At 46.0% G+C, this 12,378-nt stretch overlaps 1 protein-coding gene across 5 annotated transcripts in view; it reads left to right on the top strand.

The window, feature by feature from the left end:
* Nucleotides 1-7,773, top strand: part of NOX4 (NADPH oxidase 4) — a 101,265-nt gene extending 93,492 nt beyond the window's left edge. Inside the window, exon 15 of one of the 5 annotated variants that reach the window (XM_053385561.1) lies at nucleotides 6,563-7,773. In XM_053385561.1, the coding sequence (XP_053241536.1) occupies nucleotides 6,563-6,683 (121 nt within the window). In that variant the 3' untranslated portion in view covers nucleotides 6,684-7,773. The remainder of the gene's footprint in view (nucleotides 1-6,562) is intronic. The other 4 variants (XM_053385559.1, XM_053385560.1, XM_053385557.1 and 1 more) reach the window with 4 other exon arrangements.
* The last annotated feature ends 4,605 nt before the right edge of the window (nucleotides 7,774-12,378 follow it).

Below are 12,378 nucleotides of genomic sequence, written 5' to 3'. Positions count from 1 at the left end.
CTGGAACAGTTTGTCTTCCAGAGAACGGCTGGGGACGGTGGGAGCTTTATACATTTTCATAACATGCACAGAGATTTGGTGTCTTGCTCCATTCTTCCATATTGAAATGCCTTGTCTGGCAATATAGGTTGGTTCTGCACTGCCAGATGGTTTGTCCCAAATTGTTTTAGGGTGCATTGCACTGGGAATATCCCCTTCACAAGGCTCCAATTGATGTCAGTAGGGCTTGCACCGGAGGACTGCTAAGGGACCTGGCCATATTTCCCCTGGCAAACAGTGCTGTCCTCTAGGATACCTCAAGGACTGCCTCTCCCCACATAAAAGGTAAAAGATAAAGGACCCCTGGATGGTTAAGTCCAGTCAAAGGTGACTATGGGGTTGTGGCGCTTATCTTGCTTTCAGGCCAAGGGAGCCAGCATTTGTCCACAGACAGCTTTCTGGGTCTTGTGGCCAGCATGACTAAACCGCTACTGGCACACAAAGGACCGTGATGAGTGCCAGAGCACAGGGAAACATCGTTTACCTTCCCGCCGCAGCGGTACCTATTTATCTACTTGCGCTGGTGTGCTTTCAAACTGCTAGGTTGGCAGGAGCTGGGACAGAGCAACAGGAGCTCACCCCGTCGCAGGGATTCAAACCACCGACCTTCCGATCAGCAAGCCCAAGAGGCTTAGTTTAGACCACAGCGCCACCCACATCCCTTCTCCCCATATAAACCACCTCGGACTCCGCATTCATAATCTGAGGCCCTTCTTTGTGTACCTCCTCCATGAGAGGTCCAGAGGGTGGCAACACAAGCACGGGCCTTCTCTGTGGTGGCTCCCTGTTTGTGGAATGCTCTCCCCAGGTGAAGATTGCCTGGCACCTTCCTTATATATTTTTAGGCACCAGGCAAAAAACATTCCTCTTCAACCAGGCCTTTGGCTGGTTAATATTCTACAGCCTTTTAAGTGTGTCCGTGTGAAGGAGGGATATTGTTTTGCTGTTTTGTTTTATAATTATTTACTTGTTTTTATCCTGGACTTTATTCTGTGAAGTGCCCTGAGATCTTAATGATGAAGGGCGGAATAATAATAATAATAATAATAATAATAATAATAATAATAATAATAAAATATAAATAAATAAAAAATACACCGCAGAAAGAAAAAGTGCTATTTTTCTTTTCAAGAAATACTTTTCCCATAATGAAAATTCTGAGAATTCTGAAGATAGCAGCTGCTTCTAAACTGAGTTTTTACTGTAGAAAAGCCACATTTTGATCGCTCGCTTTTACAGCGTATCTGCATGGTGCTGTGGTCAAAATGCCCTCCCTCCCATCTTCTTACAGTTCAGCTTCCCTTCCTGCCCCCTAAAACTTAGAAAATCCAACTTGTTTCAATACAATGGAACAGCGGCACAATTCTCTAAGGGCAAATGTTCTCTTGCACAGCTGTTCAGTAGGTCATTTGGCCCTTTGTGACCTGTAGAGCTTGTACTAGCACTTTCTCTGCAATCCATCTCTGCTCTCTAGGAATCAACTGCTTTAACACTTTCCTTTCCAAAGAACACGATCCCTGTATCCATTTCCTCCCTCTCCTTCTTCCAAGTTGGGCAGGTGGGCAGTAAGAATTGAGACTGTAGCAAGGGACGGGTGCCATATTGAAAGCCTTGCACCCCACACTATGGTCTCAATGAAAATCATCCACCTTCAACGCTTAGGGCTGTAGAAAAAGGGGCTACCTACCTGTGTGCAACAGAGTAGTAGCATCCTGTGGACTAGAGCTCCCACTTGACCTCACCGACGGCCATGCTGGCTGGGGCTGATGGGACTTTTTTTTAGTCCAAAATGTATGACCTTTAAAGCCCTAAACGGCCTTGGTCCTGTATACCTGAAGGAGTGTCTCCACACCCATCATTCAGCCCAGACACTGAGGTCCAGCGCCAAGGGCCTTCTGGCAGTTCCCTCACTGAAAGAAGTGAGGTTACAGGGAACCAGGCAGAGGGCCTTTTCGGTAGTGGCGCCCACCCTGTGGAACACCCTCCCTTCAGATGTGAAGGAAATAAGTAGCTATCCTATCTTTAAAAGACATCTGTAGGCAACCCTGTTTAGGAAAGTTTTTAATATTTAATGCAGTTTTGTTTTTAACACTCGATTGGGCGCCACCCAGAATGACTGAGGAAACTTAGCCAGATGGGCGGGGTATAAATGGTAAATGATGATGATGATGATGATGATGATGATGATGATGATGATGAAGGGCATCATGGCTGCCTCTGATGTTATTGGCACTCTAGAAGTCTGGAAGCAGAGTTGGTCTCCCACTTACAGCTTAGAGCGGCAGTGACAGAGGGCTGCTAAATTGTCCGTTCCTAGAAGCACACATAGACCCTACATGGGAATATGAGCAGCCCTGGGGGCCAGAACAAAGACCAAGCTCAGACAGTGCTTTGTTGCAAACAATGGCAAAAAAAGATGGTTCTGGGAAGCCCACTGTTAATGCCTTTCTCTGCTGTTGACTCCCAGTAACTAGGGCTCAGTTGCATCCTTCTTCTGAACCTGGAGTATCTCTATAAATACCACGACTAAAAGCCACTTGACCCCTTCCCATCTCAGTGGATTTGCCCAATCCCCTTTAAAAGCCATCTAAGCTATTGGCCACCATCTCATCTTGTGGCAAGGAGTTCCACAGGTCCATTGTGCGGTGTTTTAAGAGGTAATTTGCTTTGCCTGCCCGGAATCCGCTACCAATCAATTTCCCCAAGATGATTTCATCTTCTCCGCGATGTCCACCTCTTGTTGTCTCTTTCGTCGGCACAAAAATGTAACACTTTTAAGGATGTAGGGTCCGCAGTTCAGGCACCTCTAAGAACCCAGCTAGCTCATTGTACAACAGATCCCTGTCCACAGCTCCCCTAGGGATAAATTCTTGCCACATTGCATCACAAGGAACAAAGAATCTTGTGACTCCGTCAGAACCAGCAAATGGAATGCGGTACGAATTTTCACAGCCTTTTCTTTCTGATGCCTTCATGATTTTAGCAGGGCTTTGCATCTTCGTTCTTCAATTGAACAATGCTGAGCAAAAGTGTGCCATCTACTGGCGACAAGCTAGCACGCAGCTTTAACATTCAAGGTACCTCTGCAAACCGTGGGGTTCCCACGAGCCTGCAAAGACCTCTCTCTTGTGTGTCAGTAGCAACATTTGGGTTACCTAAGGAGCAGCTCTTGGAGAATGAGTTGGCTTGTTAGTATATCGGATGCATTGCATGCAGGCTGTCCAAGATACAGTTTTGCTTTTCAAGATAATAGGAGCATGGGATGCTAGGCAGGAAAGGCCTTGGCTGACCATAGGGATGGGAGGGTCTGTTAATCACAATTGTCTCAGTTCCTCGTTATTTCACTCTTAATTCAGTAATCTGCATTTCCTGCAGCAATTTGTGATTTATTAATTTTTTTAAAAAAAATCCTCACAAGCATTCATCTCTTTTTAGCACAGATTTTGCCCAACAAACACATGTTCGTACACGGGTTTGTCTAAAGTACACATTTCTGCAAGCAATATAATGCATTTTTTGGTATTATTTTACTACTATCTTCGTTTTTAGGCACACTTTCTCCTGATGCAGGTATTTTTGTGATCCTTGTCTGGTTGGAGAACTTGGCTGTGAAATTTGGGCAAGAGTGAATTTCAAAGGATAGCTGTGCTTCGGTTCACGTGTTGTTTCGGAAAGCACAAAACTGATAGATTCTCCTTCAAATGCGGGCTGAATAAGCTTCCTTCCCCATCCTGGGCTGCTAATCAGAGGAGACAATTTTGGATTAGATGAACCAAGAGTCTGATTTAGTAGATAGCACCTAAGTTCATAATCTTGAACTTCATTGGTACTATGTTGTTATGGGGCAGCTATCACAACAGGAAGAATCTCAAAGCAACAATTGTTGTAGGGTTCAGTGGTAGTGTCTGCTTTGTGTGTAGAAGATCCTTCATTTAATTCCTGCCATCTGTAGATTAGGCTAGTAGTGATACTGGTGTGAAAGTGTGGAGAGCCATTGCCAGTCACTATGGAGCTCGGCCACTTCCACATTTAAATCACTGTGGTACCACTTTAATCAGCCACTACTTCCCTCAAGGGATGCGGGTGGCGTTGTGGGTTAAACCACAGAGCCTAGGACTTGCCAATCAGAAGGTCGGCGGTTCAAATCCCCGCGACGGGGTGAGCTCCCGTTGCTCGGTCCCTGCTCCTGCCAACCTAGCAGTTCGAAAGCACGTCAAAGTGCAAGTAGATAAATAGGTACCGCTCCAGCAGGAAGGGAAATGGCATTTCTGCGTGCTGCTCTGGTTTGCCAGAAGCAGCTTAGTCATGCTGGCCACATGACCCGGAAGCTGTCTGCGGACAAACGCCGGCTCCCTCGGAATATAGAGTGAGATGAGCACGCAAGTCCAGAGTCGGTCACGACTGGACCAAATGGTCAGGGGTCCCTTTACCTTTACCTTACTTCCCTCAAAGCATTCTGGGAGCTGTAGTTTGTTCAGGACACAGAGAGTGGTTGTGAGTGTTGAGATTTCTATTCCAGCTTAATGAGCAGACGTGTGGAACTGTTGCATCACATGTCTGTTTACATTCCAGCACAGTTTGCTGGGAACTTCCATTGTGTTTATAGCTTTTGCTTTTCCCGTTCTCTCTGAGAAGACGAAGAGAGAGAGAGAGAGGAACATGTTTCTTTGTCCTGATTTATGATTAATAAATCTGTAGTTGTAGTATGCTTCCACAAGCCTCACGCCTATTCTGTGTATGCAGTTCGATCTGCTTTTAATGTGCTTTGAAGCCCGGGTCGCTGATTTATGTCAGAGCAGAGGCCGATGGTCTTCACAGCAGGATGGCTGGAAGGAGTTGGCCCAGCTGGGGCAAGCCAGCTGGCCTCCTGGCCCTGTGCATGTCGACAGTGAGAACCCTATTACCTTCGGAGAGCTACAATTCTCAGAGTTCCCTGGGAAGAGGGGTTGATCGATAAACCCCTCTAGGGTCTCTCAGATGACTGAATAATGTTGATATAGGACAACTCAGAACTTTGGCAAAGAACAAGAGCTATAAGGTGCTTCCAAACCTTTAAAAACAAAACAGAAGCCAACCACCTTTATCGAAGCATTCAGCAAAATATAACAACAGAAAGAAGCACAAACTGTGATTCAAAAGCTCACTAATCAGTCTGCATCTTTGGGTAGAATTAATTTGCAAAATAGGATGTTGGTAAGCTTTCTCTTTTTTCTTTTTTTCTTTTTTGAAAAATTACATTAATGCCTGGGAAGTGATTAGAACATCTGGCATCATAAATATCTGGGTCGTCACATATGAAGTGGCCCTGGCAGTGTTGAAAGAATGGTTAATTGTGACTTTCCCACGGGAGATTATAAGTGGGAGACCCTTGGTGGGCCCTGTCAATCCGGGATCAGCTTCTTTGGGCACCAGACCAATTAAACTAATTACAGCCTCCCCTTGGGATGCTGGAAGCCTCGTGCCTTACGAAGATGGACAGATGCCAGCGAATTTGTGCATCCTGCCATCGGCCCCATAGAGGTCTGTCTGGACAGGTTTGGTGAAGTGTGAAAGCCACCTGCTCTCGTCTTAAAAACAAACCCTCTGAGCTGAGATAAGAGATTTGGGGGCTGCGCTGGGATAACTCGGTGAAAACTTTGATTCAGTACGCAGTACCTGTGATAAAGGTGGATTTCATGCTAGAGATCATTAGGAAAGAAGAAAATAAAGTTGTCCGTATCACTTGGAATAGTGGGCACAGACCTGATCACTGCACCTCAAAAGAGATGACATGGAAGGGAAATGTGCAGAAAAGGGAATCAGAATTTTTTATAAAATAAAATAATAATAATAAAAATATAGTTGTACCTTGGATCTCAAATGCCTTGACTCCCAAACAAATCGGCTCCCAAACAATCAAAACCTGGAAGTGAATGTTCCGGTTTTTGAACATTCTTTTAGAAGCTGAACGTCCGATGGGGCTTCCACAGCTTCGAATTGGCTGCAGGACCTTCCTGCAGCCAATCAGAAGCCGTGCTTTGGTTTCCAAATGTTTTGAAAGTCGAACGGACATCTGGAACGGATTCCGTTAGACTTGCAAGGTATGACTGTAAAAATAAAAATAATGTATTTATACCTCTCCCACCATGTGCCCCATGCCTTCTTAAATCTCTGCTCTGGAGGGCTGGTTGGGGGGAACCCAAAACAGTTTTAGGAGGCACACAGGAGGAGGAGATGGGCAAGTTCCATTTCACTCATAATCATCATAATAATTTGTGCAAGTGGAAATCCTTTCTCTGATGGAATGAGTTATCTAGCACTACATTGGGTACAAGCCAATGAAATTTGTTTTGTCAAGCAAAAACCACCTGTCAAAGTTGGCCAATGGTGTAAGGAGATCAGGATCTGGTCCTCTCTGGGCCAAAATGGTTCCTGATCTCTGTTTTAAGGTCTTCAAGCTTGGGGAGGAGAGGGAATCTGGGCTCTGCTTCAGGCATACAAATGTATTGAGCTATCATGGTGACCCTGTTTTCGATCTTCACAGGAAGACGGTTGGCGTTTTCTGTTGCGGACCCAGTGGAATCTCGAAAGCCCTCCACAAACTGAGCAACAGCAGCAACCCCTATGGGACGAGGTTTGAATACAACAAAGAGTCCTTCAGCTGAAAGCCCCCGGGGCCTAATAGGGACTGTTTGGAAGGCCTGAGTGCAATTGAAAAGACTTCGAAAGCGAGCAGCGGAATTAGCCTGACGTCGCATACCAAAGAGTGGCCAAAGTCTTTCGTCTGTGCATTTGTGTGTGTGTGTAATTTATAACTATTTAAAACTCTAGAAAGGCAAAGAAACAAAACGAAATACGTTCTAGCACGAAAGCCAAAAAACCTTAGGAGTTGGCTGTTCATCTTTACAGAGGGCCTGAATTAGCTGAAGGCGATTAGAGACGCATAGGGTGGCTTATATGGCTGGCTTTAAGATCAATCTGTGCATTATTTGAAGTTTCTCCACCTCAGGGCAGCAGGGCCTAGAAAGGGGCACTAGGTTGATCAGGCTGAGGGGGCGGGAAATGTATTGGAAGCAAAATGCTGCTCTGCACTGGCAAATAAATAAAGCGATTTTGAAACGGAAAGGCTTTGAGCAAAATTGTTGCAGGATTAATAGCCGAGGGAAAAGGTTCTGCAAGGTCCATGGGGGATCCCCTTCCTGCATATAGTTTGTAGGGAACAGATCACACCTGCTATATATGCAGACACTCACTCCAATACCCTGTTTATTCTGCGATGCATGAGACTGAATACCTCTTTACACATTATGCTTTTCCACGTCTCCTGCGGTTTGAATGTTCACCTGTATCACAACAGATCCTCTGATAAGGATCAATATTGATGGCTGAAACTGCCAAGGTGGGCACCTCGTGGGGAAGGAAGACCCTAGCAAAGGGATTTTCAGTGGGTCCCTATGCAAGGGTTTTCATACATAATGCAAATTAAATCACAATCGCAAAAATTGCAACCTAACAGTTAACACAGGAGCACGGTCCCCTCACCCAAGTTCTGTCTCTTAAACTGGCCCTGGTAGGGTCTTCCCCAAGACCTCGTTTCCATTGTGCTGTTCCAGGAAAAGTAATTGCAAGCCCTTATAAACCACAGAAACACCATAAAGAGACAGAAACTTAATGGTTTTGAGGAATGACACACATCATTTCAAATGCATATACAAAACAGTGTCACCCCCATCCTGCTTCAAAGTGTTCGGGGCCCGCAGAAAGAAGAAAACAAGCACCACTCCAACTGTGATGAGGTAAAGGTAAAAAAGGTAAAGGACCCCTGGACGGCTAAGTCCAGTCAAAGGCGACTATGAGGTGTGGCGCTCATCTCGCTTTCAGGCTGAGGGAGCTGGCGTTTGTCCACAGACAGCTTTCCAGGTCTTGTGGCCAGCAGGACTAAACCACTTCTGGCGCAACGGAACACCGTGATGGAAACCAGAGCACACAGAAATGCTGTTTACCTTCCTGCCGCAGTGGTACCTATTTATCTACTTGCACTGGCGTGCTTTTGAACTGCTAGGTTGGCAGGAGCTGGGACAGAGCAACGGGAGCTCACTCCTTTGTGTGGATCTGAACTGCCAACCTTCTGATTGGCAAGCCCAAGAGGCTCAGTGGTTTAGAAGACAGCGCCACCTGCATCCCCTTGATGAGGTCATATAAGCTGTTTGCCCATAAGGGTCGCTTTCCTACTGAACATGTACAGCATTATTAAAGTTAGCCAGTTGGGTGCAGTGGTTTGAATATCAGAGAAGGACCTGGGAGACCAGGGCGTAAATCCCTACTTGGCCATGCAGCTCCCTGGGTGACCCTGGGCCTGTTGATAATTCTCAAGCTAACTTGCCTCACAGTGTTGTGGGGATTCAGTGAGGGAGAGGGGAGCTATGTACCCCACTTTGAGCTCCTTGCAGATCAAAGTGGGATTTAAGTTCAATAAGTGAATGAATATACCACATGGGGCACCTGGGAAGGCTGAAGTGATGAGATGATATATAGGAGAGAATAAAGAATGCTGACAAACACCCCTTGGCCATTTCAAAAGTAAGGTTAGCAAATAATAATAATAATAATAATAATAATAATAATAATAATAATAATAATAATAATGTGTTCACACCTTATGAGAATTTTTTTTGGGGGGGGGAATCTCTTTCATAAATGCAAGCGTCGTTGCACAGAACTGCTTGTTCTGTGCACACAATGACATTTAAAGCTTTGTAGATTCCACCAATATTGGGGGAAATGTAATTACATTCCAGTGTTCCTGTTGCAAAAAACAACTTCCCACCTCTAGTTCTTAAATCTACACCTTTTGCTTGGTGATTTGTATTATTCCTGCTGGGTTGAGAAGCCCTGGAGCTGCAGGTAAATTGTGTCATAACACATTTATCGATTGACAGAAGAAGCCACAGAAGAATTCAGGAAGTCGGAAAAGTATGGGAGGATGTTAATATTGATCAATATACTGCTGAACGGGAAGAGAGGCCTCCTGATTTATCATCTGTGCTTGTGTAAGAAATGCAAGAGGGGGAGGATGTGATTTTTAACAGAGCAACCAGTGCTTTGAGCAGACACCTACCACAAGTTCTCTGACCTCACTTCGGTTCTTCGAAGAGTTCTGCATGCCAGACTTTCCAGGAGAGGTACTTCGTCACACTGTACGCTGTTAAACTCTGGCATCCGCAGCCACAATATATACTGATGCAAATCAATGTGGATGGCTAAAACCTAGCTCAATTGGTTAGAGCGTGGTGTTGATAACTCCAAGGTTGTAGGTTCGATCACCATATTAGACAGTTTCATATTCCTGCATTGCAGGGGTTTGCACTAGAATGATCCCCAGGCTCCTTTCCAACTCTATAATTCTATAAATGAATCATAGAATCATAGAATCATAGAGTTGGAAGAGACCACAAGGGCCATCGAGTCCAACCCCCTGCCAAGCAGGAAACACCATCAGAGCACTCCTGACATATGGTTGTCAAGCCTCTGCTTAAAGACCTCCAAAGAAGGAGACTCCACCACACTCCTTGGCAGCAAATTCCACTGTCGAACAGCTCTTACTGTCAGGAAGTTCTTCCTAATGTTTAGGTGGAATCTTCTTTCTTGTAGTTTGTATCCATTGCTCCGTGTCCGCTTCTCTGGAGCAGCAGAAAACAACCTTTCTCCCTCCTCTATGTGACATCCTTTTATATATTTGAACATGGCTATCATATCACCCCTTAACCTCCTCTTCTCCAGGCTAATGGAGGTTGGAGGATAAGGTTCTCAGTTGCTGCTCACCAAGATGGCTATGTAGTACCTCCACTGTCAGAGACAGTATACCTTACTATATCAGTTGCTGGAAATTATGGGAAGAGGACTGTTGCATCTGGCTGGGCACTGTGAGAATCAATGACTTCCCTTCTTCTCTTTCCATGGTTCATTTTGCATAAAATAACCCCCTGCTTATTTTATATAAACTAAACCATTCAGTAATCCCATTGTTACTTCCATCAAACTTATTTACACTGTTGAATTTATCTTAATGCTGCCAGCGTTTCCAAGTGTACACAGTTATCCCCCCATATATTCAATAAACATTTTCCAATCTTCTTTAAACAAATGTTCTTCTTGTTCTCTTATTCTATAAGTTAGATCCTCAAGCTGTGCATATTCCAATAGTTTAAGTTGCCATTCTTCTTTGGTTGGGACCTTGCTTGTTTTCCATTTTGGGGCTAACTAAACACGGCTCTAAGGGATGCGGGTGGCGCTGTGGGTTAAACCACTGAGGACTTGCCGATCAGAAGGTTGGCGGTTCAAATCCCCGCGACGGGGTGAGCTCCCGTTGCTCGGTCCCTGCTCTGCCAACCTAGCAGTTCGAAAGCACATCAAAGTGCAAGTAGATAAATAGGGACCGCTCTGGTGGGAAGGTAAATGGTGTTTCCGTGCGCTGCTCTGGTTCACCAGAAGCGGCTTAGTCATGCTGGCCACATGACCCGGAAGCTGTACGCCGGCTCCATCGGCCAATAAAGCGAGATGAGTGCTGCAACCCCAGAGTCGGTCACGACTGGACCTAATGGCCAGGGGTCCCTGTACCCTTTACCTTAAACACGGCCCTGATCCAGCAGACTCATCTCATGAACTTATGCTCATTGATCCCATCTCCTGAACCAACCTTACCTGTGGGAGGTCCAAGACCAAGGACTGGACCAATACTGAGGACGGAAAGAACTCCATTCTGGAGAGCCAGTGAAAAGCCCATAAGCAGCGCCTGAGCACAACAGAACTTTGCCCTCCTGTCGTTCTCAGAAACTGGCATTCAGAAGCACACTGCCTCTGACAGATGAGGTAAAACACAAGCACCAGGGTTAGCAGCTACTGATAAGTCTTTGCATGCACATCTAATCACGTTCATCAGGGACTGAATGAGCATCATGACGTGCCTCTGTGTTGCATCGACTGGTGCACACTTTGCTGGGCTGGGTGTGAGGTGAATATCTATCTGGGAAAGAACATGACTGATGCCAACACACTGTGCCTGCCTGCATTAAGCATCTGCATTTGGCTTTTGAATGTCACTGCCTTCTTAACTCCTTTGTCACCAGTTATGTAAAGCAGTTCTCTGAGTGTAAACAGACCTGACGGTTTGATAAATAAATATTGGGCTATTTGTTTGCTGACCCCAGGTAAGGACAAGTTGGAAGGCGAGAAGTGGAGTTACATAAATGTCTGGTGTACGTTGGAGCACAAGGAGGAGAATGAGAGGCAGAGAGAGAGAGAGAGAGAGAGAGAGAGAGAGAGAGAGGAGCAGGCTGGCAGGCTGCTGCTGCATTGCTTCAGTCGCACGGGCCGCACATTAAAATTCTGTCATTGCAAGGTCATTGCGCCAGTCTTCTGATCCTCGTCTGCCCTCCTCCCTTTGGGCACAGAACTTGGGCATGAAAATGAGAATGCAAGCCTGCCTCTGCCGACAAATGGAGCGATGCATCTTCAATCTGTCGCAGGGCATCGCTGGCCCTAGATGTCCCTTTGGGGAAGATTGCATCATGATAATTCGGTTGTCCAATTTGTCATTCTCACCCACCCACCCCGTTGCAAGGAAGAGGGTTGTTTGAACTCTGAGCGATGCAGCGATCTGGAGAGGGTGAATACCCCAGTCCTGGCATTAATAATCCTAGTGATATGTTGCCTCTCGGGAGCCTCTTCCGGTGAGAATGTCCTGGTGTGCACTCACAATGAACACTGTGTGTGTGTGTGATTAGGGATGCTGTGCGGTGCTCTCCCAAAACTCCTGGGAAGAAGCCACTAGAGACAGAAGAAAATAGACACAATGGGGAGAAGCACAGAAGCCCTGGGATGATCTTATGGGATTATTGCTGTGGGTTAAACCACAGAGCCTAGGACTTGCCGATCAGAAGGTCGGCGGTTCGGATCCCATGACGGGGTGAGCTCCCATTGCTCGGTCCCTGCTCCTGCCAACCTAGCAGTTCGAAAGCACGCCCAAAAAAGGTGCAAGTAGATAAATAGGTATCACTCTGGCAGGAAGGTAAATGGCGTTTCCGTGCGCTGCTCTGGTTCGCCAGAAGCGGCTTAGTCATGCTACCCACATGACCCGGAAGCTGTACGCCGGCTCCCTCGGCCAATAAAGCGAGATGAGCGCCGCAACCCCAGAGTTGGCCACGACTGGACCTAACGGTCAGGGGTCCCTTTACCTTTACCTTTATAGTGATCAGTTAGCCTATGTTGTGCATATGTCTATATGTCTATACGCCAGCTGTGCAGAGATTGGTTGCCCATGGGCTAGTTAAATTTGCAAGCAATTGGTTCCAATAACACGAC

This window comes from Podarcis raffonei, chromosome 4 (assembly GCF_027172205.1).
Source record: "Podarcis raffonei isolate rPodRaf1 chromosome 4, rPodRaf1.pri, whole genome shotgun sequence".
In the NCBI taxonomy this organism is placed as follows: domain Eukaryota; kingdom Metazoa; phylum Chordata; class Lepidosauria; order Squamata; family Lacertidae; genus Podarcis; species Podarcis raffonei.
Note: the sequence above shows the minus strand (reverse complement) of the source record. Positions and strands in the feature narration are given on the sequence as shown.